This window comes from Hesperophylax consimilis, chromosome 4 (assembly GCF_061612785.1).
Source record: "Hesperophylax consimilis isolate HC1 chromosome 4, BYU_Hcon_1.0, whole genome shotgun sequence".
Classification (NCBI taxonomy): domain Eukaryota; kingdom Metazoa; phylum Arthropoda; class Insecta; order Trichoptera; family Limnephilidae; genus Hesperophylax; species Hesperophylax consimilis.
In genome coordinates this window covers 3,558,902-3,578,267 of record NC_142839.1, presented here as the reverse complement: position 1 = coordinate 3,578,267, position 19,366 = coordinate 3,558,902, and the positions used below count along the sequence as shown (strand labels likewise).

Sequence of the window (19,366 nt, the reverse complement as noted above, 5' to 3'; positions counted from 1 at the left end):
TTGAACTACATTATTAGTATGTTCCTACATAATTAATAATTGATGTGTACATAATGTATTATTGTATTTTCAATAGGTACTAAATATATTTCACGACTGAGATATTAAATTAGTTCTTATAAAAGCAAGCAACATTTTTTTTAAAGACAATCTAGAAGAAGAAATATGAATTTTTATGTATAATCTGTGAAATGCCTCAATAAATTATTTTTTTCTTTGATTCCATCGGCACTAGTTTTTTCAGTTTTATTTCTTTCGTGTACCTTCAACAAATGTGAGAATTATTTCCGATGAGGGCTTAATTTATAGCTTTTGTGGACTTTCAACCAGGAATTATTTATCAGATGAGTTTTTATAAATATAATACACAATGAAGAAGAAGTCATTCGTGTTTTATTTATCTTATTTGTGAGAAATCATCTGGGTTTTCATTCATTATAGAATTGATTGAGAATTGGCCTCACCTGCCCATTAAATGGTGAATTTCTAAAGATAAGGAGATAAGGATTGTTTTTATCTCTATAATTGAGAAGATTTTCTAGTAAATCACGTCATTTTGTGTGAAGAGGTAATCATTATCTGATTAGTAAAAATTGGAATGCTTCTTACATAATAATAAGTAGGAGCTTGATTGACAAATTGTTAATAATAAATTGACTAATCGGAATCTCGTTCATCAGTCTTTCTTGACGTGTGCTACTGTTGGTTTGGTATTCCAGTAATAGAGTAGTTGAGCTACGATGAAGGCGTTTGCAAAGCTGGCTATGCAGAATGTGGCGATGATAATTGTGTCGCCCGTCTCTTGAATTGACGTGAAGATTCTGGCTGTTGATCCGAAACATAGCATGAAGCATGTTATGGCAGACAACTGGCCAGTGCTTCCATTCTTATAGTTGGTGTGGACTTGAATCATCTGAAAATGAAAGGAAAATTGTTTTAAATTGTGTGTAGGCATTTTTTAAGAAATTGATGCTTTGTAGTAGTCCCAGAGGTGTCCTACGTAAGTCATTGATGAAAAATCTTCCTTCTCGAACATCTTGCATGAAAATGAAAAAGATACTAGAACAATGACTTCACGTACAACCACTTTCTGGGATTAATTTATGTTGGAGTGAAGTTGGACATTGATATAACCTTGATTCTAATAATTCCTCAATTCTAATACATAATGTTCTGATTAAAATGAATAATTCATATTTCGCACTGCTATCGTAATAATCGGTTTAACGTTAAAAATTATTTCTTATATTTTATTATATGAATGAGATAAAAGTGAAGGTACACTTTTCTTACATATTCCCCAAACAAAACGAATGTGTTTTCAAAATATCGAGTTCTCTCAATTTTTCTAATATTGGAGTAAAAATGTGGTTAGCGTTTTTGACAACATTTTTAACGTTTGATAATAATTTTTTATTATTTTGAAATAATAATGTTTATTTTAAATGCAAGCACCGGAAAGATAATTTTATCTAGTTTCTAAAACAGTATTTTATTTTTACAGAAAATTAAAAAATAAGATATATATATATATATATATATATTGACCTCTTCCCGTAGTATGTTGATCCAGTAAGAAGTTGTTAGACTAAGTTGATCCACCTTTAACACCATATAACTTGGCAATTATGGAATACATCTGAATGAATTGACAACAGTGGTACAATAATTATCAATGTTGCCAGTTTTCCAGAAAAACCATTTGATGTACTGTTCATAAAATTTTCAAAATTTGTATGGAAATCGGATGCATAATTTATGTTGATCTACCCAAATTGGCATACTTATGTTGATCTCATATATATTGATCTATTCCCGTAGTATGTTGATCCAGGTAAGAAGTTATTAGACAAAGTTGATCTGTGTCCCTATATATGGTTTTACTAAATGAACCAATCAAGGGGGCAATCGGCGGACTGTTCATCACAAGGTTTTATGTGATTCCGTAATCTTTTGTGATATTGAACTCAAAGTATTAGTCTCTAGAGTCGAATATCGCATGAAATGAGTGTGAGATGGTACCGTTTGAAATAAAAATGACGTGTTCATTCGACTGTTTGTTGCTTGAATTGTTTATAAGAAATGTATGCGTATTTAGATTGAAACAAAACTTTCGCAAAAATCAAATCCATAAACCTACTGCGTGGCGGGCCGGATCGAAAGAGACTGGTTGAGGGATACCTTTTGACCATCAAAATCCAAAATGGCGGCAAAAGGCATAATGTTATATGGGAAATTTTGAACTTGCATCTATTACCATCTCTCCTGATTACGCTTCGTGACTTAATAGGGGTGGCCGGGTTCTTGGTTATAATGAGTAATTAATGGATGATTGGACGAGGTTGGAGCTAATAAAAAACTGTCCAAAGAAGCGAAGCTAGCAGTCCACAATGGAGTGCTGGTACCTACCCTAATAAATGGAACTGGCAGAAGAAGGCTGAAAGTAGACTGAATACTGTAGAAATGAGATCCCTGAGGCATATGTACGGTATGGTAAAATCATGTATGACGAAATGTGCGTATGCTGTGTCTATTCTACAGATATTTTATTAGAGCCTGTTAAAAGGAGCTAGCAGCATTGATCCCCGGTGCACCGTGCACGTACTTGATACTCGACGGACACGAGCGGAATACACGTTCACAGTTAAGTTGATGTTATCTATACATATATGAACGGGTCGTTTCTCCGACTCGTTTTATCGTCGGAGTCGGCTCGCATGTGGAACGAGCTATCGGCATCTGTTTTTCTTCCTCAATATAATCCGGGCCTCTTTAAGACCCGCATTAATAAATTCATTCCTACAGACCCTATCTTAACCCGCCCCATAACGCTGCCCAACTGGGTGGCGACATAGTTTCTATGTATTTAACGTGTAAAGACAGGGGCGCTCTAGTGAGAGGTGTCACATAAAAAAATCATATCTCCGAATTTGAATATAGAGACATTCAAAATTATCTATATTATAACCAATGAATCCACCCATCTTTTATCGATTATTACATTTTATTAGGTAAATAAAATCCTAAACTTTTTAATCGCACAACTCAACTCAACTTCAAATATTAATATTCTGTATAAACGATTGTTACATCTTACCGGAGGTGACCGGATAAATCATCAAAATGATAATTCATCACATCTTTAAAAAGTTATATAAAGTCATGGAAAGTGATGAAACAAAAACATTATTAACCCCTCCGACTTTTCGCGAACTTGAAGCTAAGATGTCTTTATTGAAATGTCAATTTCACGAAAACGTTGTGTTATTACCGCCTCACAATCAAAGCTCTATAAATGAAACATTACTGAACGGAGCCGAATAGTAAAAACTGTTTTAGAAAGGTTACAAAATAGGCTTTCAAATTGTTGTATCATAAATAAATATTAACATTTGTAAATATTTAAATTTAGAATGGAAACATGAAAAAATTGTAAAAATGACTCACCTGTAATGTTTTATGTAAAAACGATACTAAAATCACGGATAATGTAAAAAAAAAACACTTATTTCATCGTACAAATGTACAATAAACAATTCTGTCACTTCACTTTTTGACCATTTCATACAAAATATATTTTAAAAAAAATAATTAAACTTGCGAGGCGGGTCGGCACGTCAAACGGCTTTCTTGGCGTCGTTTTACGATTTGGCGGGTAAAATTTGCTTCCACTGAGTAGGTCTTTTTACGGGTTTCTATGGATAACTTTGAATAGAGATGTGAAGCTTCATTCAATACGAATATTCTACTTCTTGTTTTAGGGATGTCACTAGAAGAATAACGGAGTTATGACGATTTTTGTGGAAACACACGCGTTGACGTGTAAACACGCTTATTGTACTTGACTGCTATCGTTATTTTATCGTGTATATCTGCTTACGTTGCTGACCGGTTAACTGGGTTAAGTAGGTTAGGTTAGGTTAGGTTTAAATTTTTTATTCATCATTTCTAATGACTTTATATCACTCTTTAAAGGTTTGTTGAATTGTCACTGTGTTGAGTTATGGAACCCTTACCGGAAATGTTTATATTTTAAAGTTCTCTAAATAAAATGAAATGCTCTTAAAAGAATCATCTCATATTTAATATTGTAAAACAATATGACCGGAAGTCGGCATCTTTCTTTGAAATAAAATAAAGCATAAACTAAAAAACAGCTACAAGGTGGTTACAAATGCAATTATATTTAATCAATTTGTTCGATTATAATTTATATGAAGTTTTTTTTACAGTGGCCCAAATGAATATTATATGGGGCCAATTGCACCAATTTGACTTTAAGCATTTTCTACGTTTTGCGATAAAAACTTAGGTTTAGTTGTAGTACTGGGTCAAGTGTACTAGTATCCCAAGAAAACATAAAAACAGAAACAATATAAACTACTTTTTGAAAAGAAAGACAAACATTCCCGGGTTTAGAATAACCTGGAAATATTTGAAAATCTCCTACTACCACCACAGTTAGCTGAAAATGTTGCTTGTGTTGTGATGGAGGACTTAGCCAGCCCAGGAATTGAACACACTATGCCTGGGTGGGACCCAAACGCGATGTCAACTCGGCCACCGACCGGTCTAAAATATGGCAGAAATCGCTCTAGTGGATAAGTAATAAAACGTAGTATAATTGTCTAAAGAAACAGATAAATTTTTAAAACAGTAATAAATAAAATACATTCTGGAATCGTTAATAAGTCGGTTTGAAATATTTAGCCGTGTTAAGTAATCAATAGTATCGCGGTGGCAAAACGTGGAATAAACATAAACGTTTTTAATTTATTAAAAATATTTATGAAATCAAAGACAAAACAATTAAATGTATTCTAATCAGGGTGTTGTTATATCCCGGCCGGCGCAGAGTCCGCAGGTGCATTATTGTTGACCTTCGGATTGCTAGTCGATAGCCTTACCCCTCGATAACGGAGGCCGTCATTTAGGTACGTTTTAAATTATGTTTTACATTTGAAAGTAGACGTTTATCACAATTTGGGAGGAGGGTATGTGTACCGCCGCCCCGGGAACCATTTATTGGATAACCCACACTTCTGCCATAGGTCACCCCAAGTTGTTTGATATGTTTGGTGACTTATCAGGAGTTCCCGAGTTTATGGGGTGAGGTATGTGAGGGGCTTGGCGGCGGATGCGCCTGCCTAATAACTGCGTGGTGGGCCGGATCGATTAGTCCTCTTTCAACGCATCGCCTTGCAACGCAGTAGGAGAGTTAGATTCTTATGTATATCACTCAAACACACTGAACCCCAGATTACTACCCACCCATCAAACCTATTTACTTCCCAGAACTCACTCTCCTTCCTTTCCTTCAAAATTCCCCCAACACAGCATTCACAAAGATGACATAGGCCCTGAGGGTTGCGATTTTCCTCAGGGCCTCCTGTGTGGATATGATATGTGTAAAAAATATAAGAAATAAACAACAATCTCGCTAAACGTTGGCGGTGACCTATGGTAGGGGTGTTGGTTATCTAATAAATGGTTCCCGGGGCGGCGGTACACATAATTGTAATAGTTCTCGAGGGCTCTGATGTACAGACATTATGGCTACTGTTGATTGACGAACATATACTAAAACATCGTTGGTTGGAATCGTAGCTTGAAATGACTTTAGCCATGTTTAGTAATAAACAAATTAGAATAAATTTTTTAGTAATCATAATTTAAAATTTGAAAAATTTAATTCTCACCAATCTAATCGCCGCAATTTTAATAGGCACATATTATGGATATTACGCTTTGTTTCAACTTAATCATTACAAGAAACTTACGTCGGGATAGATGGTAAAAGATACATTAAAATAAAATTTTATTCAATCAAAGTTCAAAATTTCTCTTATAAAATGACCCAGACAAACCTCACCCCATGAACCCGGGCACCCCTGCTAAGTCACGAAACGTAGTAAATGTTGTATTAAATTTACAATTTTTGTTTAATCAAGTTCAAAAGATTTTTTTATCATGGATTTGACGTTTGCGAAAGTTACATTTCAATATAAATACTCGTGAGGCAGTCTATCCTCTGTAAGTATAAAGTCATTTTCATAGAATATGGATGTACTAACAGGATCTAAAAAGTACGACAACGCGCACGAAATTGGCGGTTAAGTTACAACACATGCAAGCCGTCAAGTTTGTCAGAAATATATAGATCAACAAAATAAATCGTGTAAAATGTATATGCGACCGAAAAATGGGCGTGGCTTACAGCTAAATCTCGATGACACAAGTTGATCTATAGGGATTTACATATGTATGCCAGCTTGGGTAATGGATCAACATATCCGGGGTGGATCAACAAATGCAAACGGATCAACATATACCTGGCGTACCGTCGCGCGAGATCAACATAGTACGAGAGGGGATAAATATATATATATATATATAGTACATTAAGGTTAAACGCAACGCTCGTTGTATTCTACGTGTTCACAGATGGCGTTAATTAATTAATTTTGTTTAAATACGCTTTTGCAAGGTATTGCTTTACAGTATTAAGACAAATTATTTTTTTGCGCCCTCATATACGCAGTATGAATATGAATAAATAGTTTTGTCCATATAAAAACTCAATTCTATCGAGAAAGGCATACAAATACAATATTGGATTGAATCATCGGTAAAATATTGTATTTGTGTGCCTTTCTCGAAAGAATTAAGTCTTTAAACGAACAAAACTATTGATTCATATTCATATTGCGTATATACGGGCGCAAACAAATGATTTGTCTTAATATTGTAAAGAAATACCCTGCAAAAGCGTATTTAAACAAAATTAATTAATTAACGCCATCTGTGAACACGTAGAATACAACGAGCGTTGCGTTTAACCTTAAATGAAATACACAGAAAACATTGCAAAAAGTGATGAAAGTACTGAAAGGTTAAAGCATCTAAAATTTATTTAGGTAATCAAATTTTCAAACAAAAACATGTGATTTTAAAATTCTTTGCATTGCGTACACTACGGTGCTGCCTACCAATTTAATGTAACTATGAAAATATAATTTTAATTTATCATATAATTTAAGCTATCGTTAAATGAACACTCACCTTTCCTACAAAGACAATGGGAATGTTGCAAGCCTGAAGGAACCACAGAACTCCCACAGGAGTGAGGCCGCTCATCAGCACGCCCAGTATTGCTGTGTAGGCGATGATGAATGATGCCGCTTTGCCTTGGTTACCTCCATAGAATAATACCAACGCCGCAATTGCCGCTGTCTGAATTCCCAGAAATATTCCGTCACCCCAAGAACTGAAAGTATATAAGTACATTTTTTGTTAAAAGGATTTAAATTTTTTATTCTATCCAACTAAACCAATATCTTTTTCGTTATAATTATTGCATGACAAAACAACTTTGAGTTGTTCGTAATAATAACACAACAGATTGAAAGAAATAAATTGGTGCAATGGAATGGATTTTCATTTATTTCGGTTCATTCAATATGTGTGCAATAATAACTATTTCTAAGGAAGGAATTCGACATTTATAAATAAACTAGAGGGACGTGAATACAGTTGTAGCCGAAAATACATATCTATATAAATAAAAGGCAATGTTCGTATGTGTACATTTGTCTAGTAAAATAAGTGTTTCAATATATGTATATTTTTTCATTATCAGTAATTTTAATTACAAAAAAAAAGTAAAGTGAACCATTTTAATTTTTTTATGTAGTTTTTATTAGTTTATGTTTTATGTACGCATTCAAATTTTTTATATTTCAAAAAACATGTTTATTTCTAACAATAAGATTTGAATACGTATTTCATCACCTTTTAAAAACAGTTTTCAGAAATATTCTATTAATTTGAATTTTATTGCAATACGGAAGTACTCCAACCTAACTAACTAAACCTACTCCGACCTTCTGGCAGAATACACTAGCGGGCAATGCAATTTGTACTAATATTTATCAAAAACAATATTACGCGCTTTGAATACTGGAAAACAAAGAATGGCCAATTTTTCATTGGTATTTTTTAGATTACAAAAAATATTAATAAAATTGTAAGATTAATTATCAAATTCACATGTATAACCCTTAAATGCATGATTTATTAATTTTTCTTGAAAAAAAAATATTTTGTAGATATTTACATGCATGTGCAAGGAAATATAAAGAATTTTTTTTTTGTAATTTTTTAATGATATTTGATAAAAAAAAAATTGTTGCAGGTTTACAACACCATGAATTTAATAAAAAATATTATGAACAATTGACGTATGAAAAAAAAATAAAAAACCTAAAAAAATTTCTCAAAACTAATAAGTGTACCGGAAAAATTCGAGTTATTACATATAAGTATTGTATTATTGTATCTACTTACCTAAGAAAATCAAAATAATAACAGCAAAACCAAACTGTAATTCTAACCTCCAACCAATTTTCGAGAATCTTCACTTTGTTAAAGAAAAAGTGACATTTGACATTCGCGAAAGAAAAAAAAGGTGATGCCACTCGATAAAATATATTACCGTGAACTTAATAATTCTAAAACGGCATGCATTAAGTATACACCAAAGAGTTAAAGGTGGTTTGAACGGTATGTTGCAGTTTTGCAACAGTATGCATTTAAGGGATAAGGTGGAACATGGGAACCCCTCTTCGGGGTTCTTTTTTGAACCCCTCTTCGGGCTGGCTAGGTTAAAGTAATTTTTTTTATTATATCATGACTTTTATGAATCTGGGGGTACGAAGCAGTGGCGGCTCTTGACTTTTGGGTGTATTAGAGTGCTAATATTACAAAAAATTTCATTATTGATGTTGTAGCTGAAAACGATTTTTTTTCGAATATTCGATTTTTTGTATGAAAATTTTCAGGAAATTTCAGTTTGGCCGTATACCGCACGGGTTTCTTGAAAAACTTCACATAAAAATCGAATTTTCGAAAAAAAAAAAAATCATTTTTAGCTAATAATATTGGACAATTTGTATAGCGCCGCTTTTGTGAGATATCACTTAAGGGGCGCTTACAACATCAATAATACCATTTTTTGTAATATTAGCACTCTAGTACACCCAAAAGTCACTGGTACAGAGTACATACAAATAATTATTATATTTTTCCAATCTCTAGCGTGAAATAGTCACCCGCCACTGCTACCTTAATCTTTTTTATTATCAGTCATCTTTGTATAGTACCTATTCAAAGGAGTATTGCATTAATAATAGAACCAAAGCGATAAGTGTCTACCTATTTGCATAGTAAACAGATGCTGATAAAATTTCACGACTAGAGGCACGCAATACAATTTTTTTGTAAATTCTAGAGTGACAAAAGAATAATGCATTAATAATTTATTTTTAGAAAAAATATTTTGCCATTAGAATAAATTATTCATACTTCGATTTCTTATCTTGTTCAAACATCTTAATTTGTCTCTTATCATAAATTTATACATATCGTTTACATAGTTCAAAAGGGATTACATAACACTGATAACTGCTTATGGTGTATTCCCACCCCAACTATGATCTATTTCATAGAATTTATGAAATAGATCATCGAGAAAAGGCTTTCTATATGCCATAGGACGCCCAATGGAAATAGAAACCCAATGTTGAATGAACTTCAACTTTCGTTCTATTCTATACAGAATAAAGCAAGTGTGCGCAAAAATTAATTTCCATTTTCAAACGGCTCGGTTTATGAAATAGATCGGGTGTGAACCCAGCTTTACATGCACTATAGAGATTATAAAAAAATCACAACCACTAAACCATAATACTTAGGGTGCGTTGTTACACAGAATTTGAATATTTCATCAAATTTCAAAGTCGAAATTCAAGTTCTGTGAAAGTTATATTCATATTTTATTTTGGGCCGGTTACTTAACAGTACTTGGATAGTAACAGAACTTCAAGTTTAACTTTGAAATTTGATGAATTGTTCAAATTTTGTGAAACAACTCGTCTTAAGTTTATGCGTTGAGGTGGTCGATGGCCCAGTGGGTAGGACGCTTGACTAGAAATTAGTCAGATTGTGTCCGATATTCATAGCAGGTGCCAAATTACTCACTTTTCAGAACAAGTTATTTACTAAAAATTTCCATTCTATAAAGCTTAACTTAAAACATAATTTAGAAAATATATACACTTCTTTATTGAATGGACGAAATTCTTAAAATAAAGCTAATAGAATCCAGAGTCAAGTTAGACTCTCAGAAGCTGGACGTACTGTACAGGAACCGTAGAAACTTTAATAGTACGTAACTGCTGACCCTCTACAAATCGCAAATGCGCCCCACTGTTGAACTTGTCAGCCACATCTGGTCTGGAACCCCAAAATACTTGAAAAAAAAACCCTCGACTCTGCAGAAACCGGTTGTCTTTTTGATAGATTCCCTAAATGGAAGACGCTTCGAAGAACTAGCGTCATTGATCCGTGTCACCGGTGCATAATTGGGAAACATTTGTACATGTTTGACATAATTTGTCACATTCATTAGAACGGATCATTTCAACAGCTTGGCTGTGGAAAGATTTTACCGGCTTGCGTGTTTCCTCCCTCCTACAACATGAGTCTCTTCAAAACACAGCATGACATAGCCCCTGAGGGAAATTATTTTCCTCAGAGCCTCTGTGGAGTAAATGTTAAAAAAAAAATTAAAATGTACTCACCTGAATGGGAAACTTCGGACATAGCTGTAAGCAACAGTGGCAGTCATTGCGAATAGTTCCAGGCAAACTCCAAAGAAGCTGATCCCAGCTCCACTCTTGTTCTGCAATATCTTCAAGATCTGCGGCACCTTCACCATTATGGAGCCCGCTATGATGCTCAGGCCTAGAGCCTTGCTGATTGAAGACTTGAAGCATGGTACTGAAAGCATAGTGCTTGTTTAATATCTAATGGTTTTGTCTTGTCCCTCTTGAAACTAATTAGGACCTACTTCTACCAGGTATCTAGAAAACTATGTAAAACTAAGCCAGTTGTACAAGTACTTTCAATTAATAAATAAAGTAAAAATTTAAACAAAGTTTCAGATTCGGATCAAAATTTATTTGGACCAACTTGATATTGATATTTTTTTCATTATTCAATAGTCAAATTGGATAACTAATCCAAGCATTTTGTGTATACAGCGTCAATATCCCTCCAGCAGATATAAAAGATTTTAACTATTGCAAATTAACTAATCTAATACTGCAAAGGTTCCCAAACTTTTTGAGGTCGGGAGCTACTTTTTACCTTAATTTTCATGGGGAGAAACTTCTAACAAGAATCTTGTAAGATTCATATTTATGCGGCACTGCCATTCGACGAATGAATTGTACTACACGTGACATTATGAGACACAATTGTATACATTTTATCGATGTTCACTTTGAAAGCTCATAACTTCATCATTTTGAAAATATCGAAAAGGTAATTTTACTGTAGTTATTAACTCTTTAAATATAATAAATTTTCATTAAAAAAATAAATAAACTTGACACAAAACTTTTTTGTTGGGATCAACCATATTTTCCACCGCAATCGACTGGTTGGGAACCCTTGTATTACAATATAATATCCTTGATACGTGGTTAATTTGGAGATTGATATAATTTTTGATATTCTATTTTACAGTCCTGGGCAACAAATGTTAAAATAACAAACAAAGATGCATGCAGTGCTGGAGGCTAATATTATTGGCACATGTAATAATGCAGTTGACAGTCTTAATAGTGATGTTGTTATCTTAAATAAGTCAGGCACATTTTGTATTGATATAATATCCATTTCTCAACATCAATTAATCATACATCACACCAAAACCTCAAATCAATCATAACTCAAGCCCAAAGATAATATAATACGAGAAGATATGCTGTCAAATATTTTTACTATGGAACCGTATGTCGCCGATTTCGTTAACCAATACTACTGCGCACGCCTTCGCTTACGCTCCCTTTCCAAACCTACACATGAAACGTGCCAATTTCATTGACACTAATACAAGAACAGATTCCCGTGCCTACACGTTGTGACTGCGTTCATCACTAGCAGAGATGTGCAAAATGGGTACCCAAAACCATTTGAAATGCAAAATGGAAATGGGTCAAAACTTTTCCATTTGAAAATGCAAAATGGTTTTTAGAAAAGCATTTCAAATGCAAAATACCTATTTTCAAAATGCATTGAAAATGCAAAATGGTTTCTCAGGTCAAACAATTAAAATAATTATAGAATTTTTAAACAATTTTGTCATTTAATAATGGACATCAATGTAGAACAAACATATTACATGATGGTAAATCCAAAAACACCACGACAGATTATGAAACCACAAAAAATTTGCGCGGGACTAATGTTGCCAACGTAAAAACATAGAAACTGCTATCTAACATTTAATATTACAGCGTCATGGCCCCATGTTCAGTACTTGAATCAGTATTTTTTGTAATAGTATCACTCAATTGCCAGCGCTCCTACCAGGGAGCAACTTGACAAATGGAAATTATCTCTCATAGCGAGGTTGAGGACCGACTGATATTTGGGGCTTATGAATATAAGATGAGTGGAGATAGTAGGAAGAATGTTGCAAAAAAGCATTTAAAATGGAAAATGCATTGAGAAAAGCATTTAAAATGCAAAATGCAAAATGGTTTTTAGAAAAGCATTTAAAATGCAAAATGGAAAATACCCATTTTGCATTTTACATTTCCATTTGAAATGGATTTATTTGAAATAAAACACATCTCTGATCACTAGCAATACTTACAAATGAAGATGGGTAGGGATTGCAAGACACAAATCGAAATTTCAAAAGATTATAATGTTTTATTTTCATTTGATAAAAAGTCATGTGGCTTTTACATTCGGTAGATTGAAATTTTTACAATTTTGTACATAAGGTTAGTAGTTATAAACAATGTTCGGATTAAATAAAAAATAATAATTGCAAACTGAATTTATCAGAAATAATATCTTGACATAAAAAATAATGTTTTGAACTAATAAACAAATGCGATAACATGTGATTGCCCTTACTTAGAACAGGTAACTCAAATTAAATACTTAGGTATTATTTTCGACAGCAATTTGAAGTGGAAACAACATATAACCACTACAGCAAACAAACTTAGAAAATTCATTTACTTTTTTAGACAAACTCGCAACTTTCTCAACCTAAGCCAGCTCAAAACAATCTACTATGCACTTTGTCAATCTTTAATAGAGTATGGTATCATAGCATGGGGAGGAGCAAACGCTGCCGCAATTGATCCAATCTCTAAAGCTCAGAAACTTATAATAAAGATTATCCTCAAACTACCGATCACAAGCAGCTCGGATGAAATCTTTAGGAAAATCGGTCTTATGGACATTAGGCAACTTTATGCCAAAAACATACTAGCATACCTCTTCAAACACAAAACCACTTTTGACAATGTCCAAACTGCTCGTGATACTAGAACTAAAGGACATAATCTCTTACAAATCTCTTTCGCTAAAACAACTTTTGGCCAGAGAAATTTTAGATATTTTGCAACAAGGCTATATAATGCTCTCCCACTAGCCATTAGACTGAACAAATTTTTTTTAAATATAAAACAGACACCATGTCTTGGATCATCAGCCAAGACAGATCCAAGATCAAAAATTTTATAAAAACCCCTTCATAAGTATGTACTCCAACTAGATGCTGATTAACCAAATTATTATTTATTACTTTTTATGATTTTCCCATTATCATTTAATGTAATGAAATCTTCTATGAATCAAATAATATATAAACACTAATTTATGTATCCAATATGTCTGTCTCAACACAGGTATATCCTAGTGAGACAGATATCGAAAAACACCTGTAATAAAAACTTTATATTGATAATAATAAAAAATAAAATATTATTTTTCGGAATAACTTATTGAGTAAAACCTCAAATTATAATATTTAAATATTGAAGACAATATTAGTGATTCTTAAACGCAAATCTGAAACAGAAAAATCAGAAAAGGAAACGGTCACATCTGGGACTCGAACCCAGGACCCTTGTCTTTCCGGGACAATGCTCTACCAAAAAAATAATAATAAAGTATGATACAGTTAAAAGTGACCGATGAGGATAGGGTCCCATTAGCGCAGTTGGTAGAGCATTGTCCCGGAAAGACAAGGGTCCTGGGTTCGAGTCCCAGATGTGACCGTTTCCTTTTCTGATTTTTCTGTTTCAGATTTGCGTTTAAGAATCACTAATATTGTCTTCAATATTTAAATATTATAATTTGAGGTTTTACTCAATAAGTTATTCCGAAAAATAATAATTCATTTTCTAGACTTGCAGAAAAAGTCAATAGATGTCGCACATTAAAAATAAAAACAATAAGATAAGTTTATCTATAAGACGCTGTCTAGGATTGCATTTAGAAGATAGGTCACTGAGATAACGCGCGTGGCTGCACTGAACTGCGTCCAGTGGAAAAACTGGTGATTTACTGTGTTTAGCATCACCCATAAGCCCAAAAATCACTTATTATTTCAATAAATACAATTATTCACAGTGCTTTTCAAATAAAATAAAGTGAGACAGCGAATGCAGAAATACATAAGAGTATGAAGGACAACCAGTATAAAGGAAAGACAGTACGTCGTACTCTACTACTCTGCTTGCTCGTTTGTTCATCAAGACTGAGGGTAAAGGCGGCTCACTGACGGGCGAGCATGTGCGCAGCGAGCAGTCTGAGTATGATGTTGATTTAAAAATATTCGTCACCCGACTGTGACGTCGTGCTTGCTGAGGAAATGCTCGCCTGTTAGTGGGCCGCTGTATCGTGAGGAGGCAAGAGAAATTAGGGCGTTTTTAATAATATAGCCGTTACATCGGTACGCATATTCTTTGATGCTATATGTGATGTTATTTGTAGCCATTTCATTAATTCACCCAAATTCGTCATGTCTATTCTTTTTTCATACGTTTCATTATTCGATTTCAATCTGGAAACAGGAACGTGCCATATTTTTTGATTTTCGATTAGTATGAACAATTACGCTTCTTTATATTTAGGTTAATGGTTTTATGTACAATTTTTGAGATTCAATTAAAATTTTATTTTTTTCATTGAATTGTTGGTGTTTGTGAGGCAGCTATAGAGAGCGATGTAGAGATTGTGGGTTCACTTGAGAGCTATAAATAACAAAAAAATATTGGTTAAAACAGCAGAAACTTGTGCAACCGTGGAAAAAAATATTTATTCTTCTCATCTAACCTAAAATTCAAAAAAATATTATTTATAAAAAATAAATAGAAATCACACCAAATTATATTTAAGTGGTAGTTTGAATGTAGGAACAGCTCACGCAAAAAGTCTCCGAATTTTTGTTGCTGGTTTAAAATCATTTTGACCAAAGTGAGAAGAGCAAGCGATGAGTGCGGGGGCTTATGTCACTAAAAACTTCGAAAAATAATAGAAAATTGATTCTTTATGCATCTAATTTTGTATTTACAGGTGAAATGATATTCCATTTGTTTTAAAGTTCACTTGGCGTGTCGCATTTTCACAAAGTTGCACTGAACAAGGCGGCATTTTGAATAAAACGAGGACGAACTGTACTCGGCGACAACACAAACTCAACTAAAGGAACAAATTCTTTACGTATTTAAATCACGCTCAGTAGACCATGATCCGCCGACGGTCGGGCGTCCCTCACAGCATATTTCCTTATATTCTATTATCTTTGCTCGAGCCTAATAAAGTATAAAATATTTCTATTAGTATTACTACTGTAAAAATCTATGAATCGTGTCATGATAATCGAGGTGCATGTCAATTTATGAAGTTTTAATGGATACCGTAGGTAAATGATTTACATTTATGATTTTGTTTACGTATTTATCATGTAACATATGTGCTTTAACACTTTATTACATTATAAGATAAAAACAGAGTACAATAACAGTTTATTAATTTACATAACTAAGCCCGTCATCCCACGTGTCAGTAAGCAATGGACATAAGCCGATTGCTGTAGGACCGTGTTTAAAATTAATGTAAGTAAGGTAACCGTCTGCAGCGCAGTTCATTGTGGAACTTTTCTGCGCACGCTCTTAGAGCATTTAGTTTATGTCATTTGCTTACCGACCCGTGGGACGACGACCTAATTTCTAATAAAAAACCAGTTTGCTACAGATAAAATATTTAAAGTTAATAATGTATGATGTTTAATAGCAGTGGCGTAGCAATAAACTTTTAGACCCACAGGCAAAACTGCTAATGGGGCCCTCCCCTGCATAATATATGTGAATACAAATAATATTTAGCAGTGGAGTAGCAATAAAGTTTTGGAACCACAGGCAAAACTTCTAATCGGGCCCTCCCCTGTATAATATATGTGAATACGAATAATATTTAGCAGTGGAGTAGCAATAAACTTTTGGAACCACAGGCAAAACTGCTAACCGGGCCCTCCCCTCCGTGATAGATGTGAATACAAATAATATTTTCAGTGTGGGTTCATCACAAAAAATTTAATTTTTTACAATGTTTGCCTTGCAGTCAAAGAATGGAAAAAGATTGTTAGTTAGTTATAAAACATGTGAAATTCATCCAATCGGATAATTTTAAAGAATTTTGGCCTTGTCAAAAAATACATTTAGACATGGACCCATTAAAGGAAATATTTTACATAATTCGCATAGTATATATTTCGTTACATTTGAAGTTCCGGCAAAGATCCCTTTGAGTACCTGCTCAAATCACTACACACTAAAAACTAAGCCTAAATGAACTAATGAATTACATTTTAAATTATTTATTTCGTCAACTAGTGATGTCGAAAAATAATGTGATGATAATATACATTGCAAATTCCATGATAATAAAACAAGATACACTACACTATTTATATAAACGCTATACTAATTATATATTTATATTATTATGCTCACCTTCCTCCATTATATATTTGAGTAATTTAAATTACAGGTGACTGCTTTATCAGTAGAACTAGTTCGACACAACTGTTGACAGAAATGTGCGAAAGAAAAAACCTTCCTAAACTGAACCTAGCAGAGTTTAAAATAAAAACGATATATTATTTTAAAGGTATTTTTTTGGTTTGGTTTTTGACAGTTACTTATTTTTAAATACATCTATTCGAAATTATCTGCTGGAAATTAACCCACTTCCCGATATCCAATAAAGCTGAAACTCAACAGATAGACTAGTTGTCGATGACAATGCATTACATCTACTTTTGGTTGCAATCACGTACACAAATGCTGACATAAGTATATGCATTTCTTTGAAATCGGATGACATTACAGCAATACATATACATATTATTTTAATATACTAAATAAATGTCGATCCTACCCAATCGGGATTAAGGTCAGTTGTTAGCGCGGTTGATTACAGTCCATGAGGAGGAACGTTCAATCCTCAGCCAAACCAAAAAAAATAAATTATAAGTATATTTTTAAATACAACATTTAGTAAAAAATATGTATTATATTAAAAAAACTGTTTTAACTGGTTGATTTATTTAATAATTTGCTACCGGTTTAGACAATTCCGTGTCATTGGCATTTTTAAAGTATCCATACTCCGCTCATTTCTAAATGTGCCTAAACTTTTGAAATAACACTTAGTTTAAAATTAATTAGAACAAGAAACAGTAAATATCCAGAAAAGTGGGACACCGAGGGGAACCGAGGTTATGAAATTATATGTTATTAAAAATGACGTTTAATAAATAAGTACCAATGGTCGATTGGTTTAAGCCGCCTGTCCCGGTAAGACAAGAGATCCTGGGTTCGATTCCTAGTTGTAACTGTTATCTTTTTTATTTTTCTGTAAGTTGTTCTATTTCAAGTTTCATTTAGATTTATTAGTATTATCTTCTTCTTCAATTATATAATATATACTTACGTATATCAAAAAAAACTATAAACAAATAAATAATTATTATGAGAAAGAATATTTACGATAATTAATTAAATAATTATTGTGAATTCACTTAATGGCGTTATTTTAATTTAAATAAAATAAATAACTTTGTATACATCATTATTTAATAAAAATAATCGACATGTTCCAATACCAATGGTTTCTTCGTCAGGATGAAAATATACAAATATAATATAATATGTATTCTTATATTTTTTAATTTTCACCCTGAGAAAGAAACCATTGGTTTTGAAACATGTCCGATTACTTTGATAAAATAGTGGTGCAAGCAAAGTTATTTATTTATTGAAATAATAAGTATTTATAATATAATAATTAAATTCATAATAAGTGGTTACAAATTGACATTACTTTAGGGCTGTAAATTAAGTAATAGTTTCATAAAAATAGTTTGGGAGAAAATGTATTCATGAAAATCTAATAACAGATAAAATCAAAGGTAAATTTACTGATAATTAATTCAGTTCAAATAACAGAAAATAAGAAACTCACCATCTAAGAAATTAAAGTTAATAAAATATTCATCAAAGCATTGCTCTGACAAAACCAAAAGTAAGATATTTTTCAATGCGTCTGCCATTTTAAAGACACTAAATTGGTGAAACTGAAATAAGCAGACTTAGCAGACCAAATATTTATAATAATCTGTATTACACTGCGGAAAGATAACCCAACACGACGGATTCTGACTCTTCACTCCCCACTGCTCCCCACCACTTTGCTTCCCCTTTCGACATTCGTCAAATATGACGCTATGACAGATTCATTCGGTGTTGCCAATGCTTGAACGCACTAAGCATAAATAAACCACTCACGCACTGAGTTAGAACCTATTTTCTTCTAACCAAAATAAAAATCCGTCTCCAGATCATGGCGTTATATTTTTTTTTTAAATGGAGAAGTATTAAATAATATTTATGGGATCTTTTTCGTTTTTACGAAGAACGCGTTTCAGAACGCAGATTTTCTGCGCCAATTTTATCGCCCATTTTATCAATTATATTTATTTTATTATTTCCTCTGATCCCAAAACTTCTACCAAATTTGTTATAATTTCGAACGCAATGAATATGTATTTATAAATAATTTTGCTATTTTCCTTCCAAGTTTGTTCTAGTTTGATGGCGTTATTGCAGGTCACTTTTTGTGGTGTGAATTTGTCATATACACACTGCAATCTTGACGGGACACGGCAATATTGACGGGCAACTCCTTACCCGGCAAGACTATTGAAGGACAAGACAATACTGTTCGGCAAAAGGAAAAACTAGGCCATTTATCTTTTCTCTTTACCAGCTCCTTTTCGTGAGTGGTTTATTTATGTCCTTTTCATTAGACCATAAAAGCAGTTAAATTGTGCACAATGGCGTTTTAAAATGAATATTGTTAAAAAATTCTGAATGTTGAAGCACCTTAAATAAATTCCTAATTGTATTTACTAGCTTTACACGATATTTTT

General features: G+C 32.9%; 1 protein-coding gene across 4 annotated transcripts; it reads right to left on the bottom strand.

Moving 5' to 3' along the window:
• Positions 1-25: 25 nt before the first annotated feature.
• LOC149424056 (mannose-P-dolichol utilization defect 1 protein homolog) lies at positions 26-18,664 on the bottom strand. Of its 4 annotated transcripts, none has more exons than XM_089651237.1 (5): positions 18,400-18,664; positions 16,887-17,003; positions 10,641-10,839; positions 7,063-7,267; positions 26-913 (listed from the first exon to the last, which is right to left on the bottom strand). In XM_089651237.1, exons 2-5 carry the CDS (start codon positions 16,894-16,896, stop codon positions 677-679), a joined length of 651 nt encoding a protein of 216 aa, XP_089507363.1. In that variant the 5' UTR covers positions 16,897-17,003; positions 18,400-18,664; the 3' UTR covers positions 26-676. The 4 variants fall into 4 exon arrangements, with proteins under 4 accessions (XP_089507363.1, XP_089507364.1, XP_089507365.1 ...); XM_089651238.1 differs by having other exon boundaries at positions 16,887-16,997; XM_089651239.1 differs by having other exon boundaries at positions 16,887-16,958.
• Positions 18,665-19,366: the final 702 nt, after the last annotated feature.

Coding starts and splice junctions, on each gene's coding strand:
- LOC149424056 (XM_089651235.1), bottom strand. CDS start 18,487: ATGGCAGACGCATTGAAAAATATCTTACTTTTGGTTTTGTCAGAGCAA. Junction 7,268..10,640: donor GTCCGAAGTTTCCCATTCAG/GTGAGTACATTT, acceptor ATATACTTTCAG/TTCTTGGGGTGACGGAATAT. Junction 914..7,062: donor CCATTGTCTTTGTAGGAAAG/GTGAGTGTTCAT, acceptor TTTCATTTTCAG/ATGATTCAAGTCCACACCAA.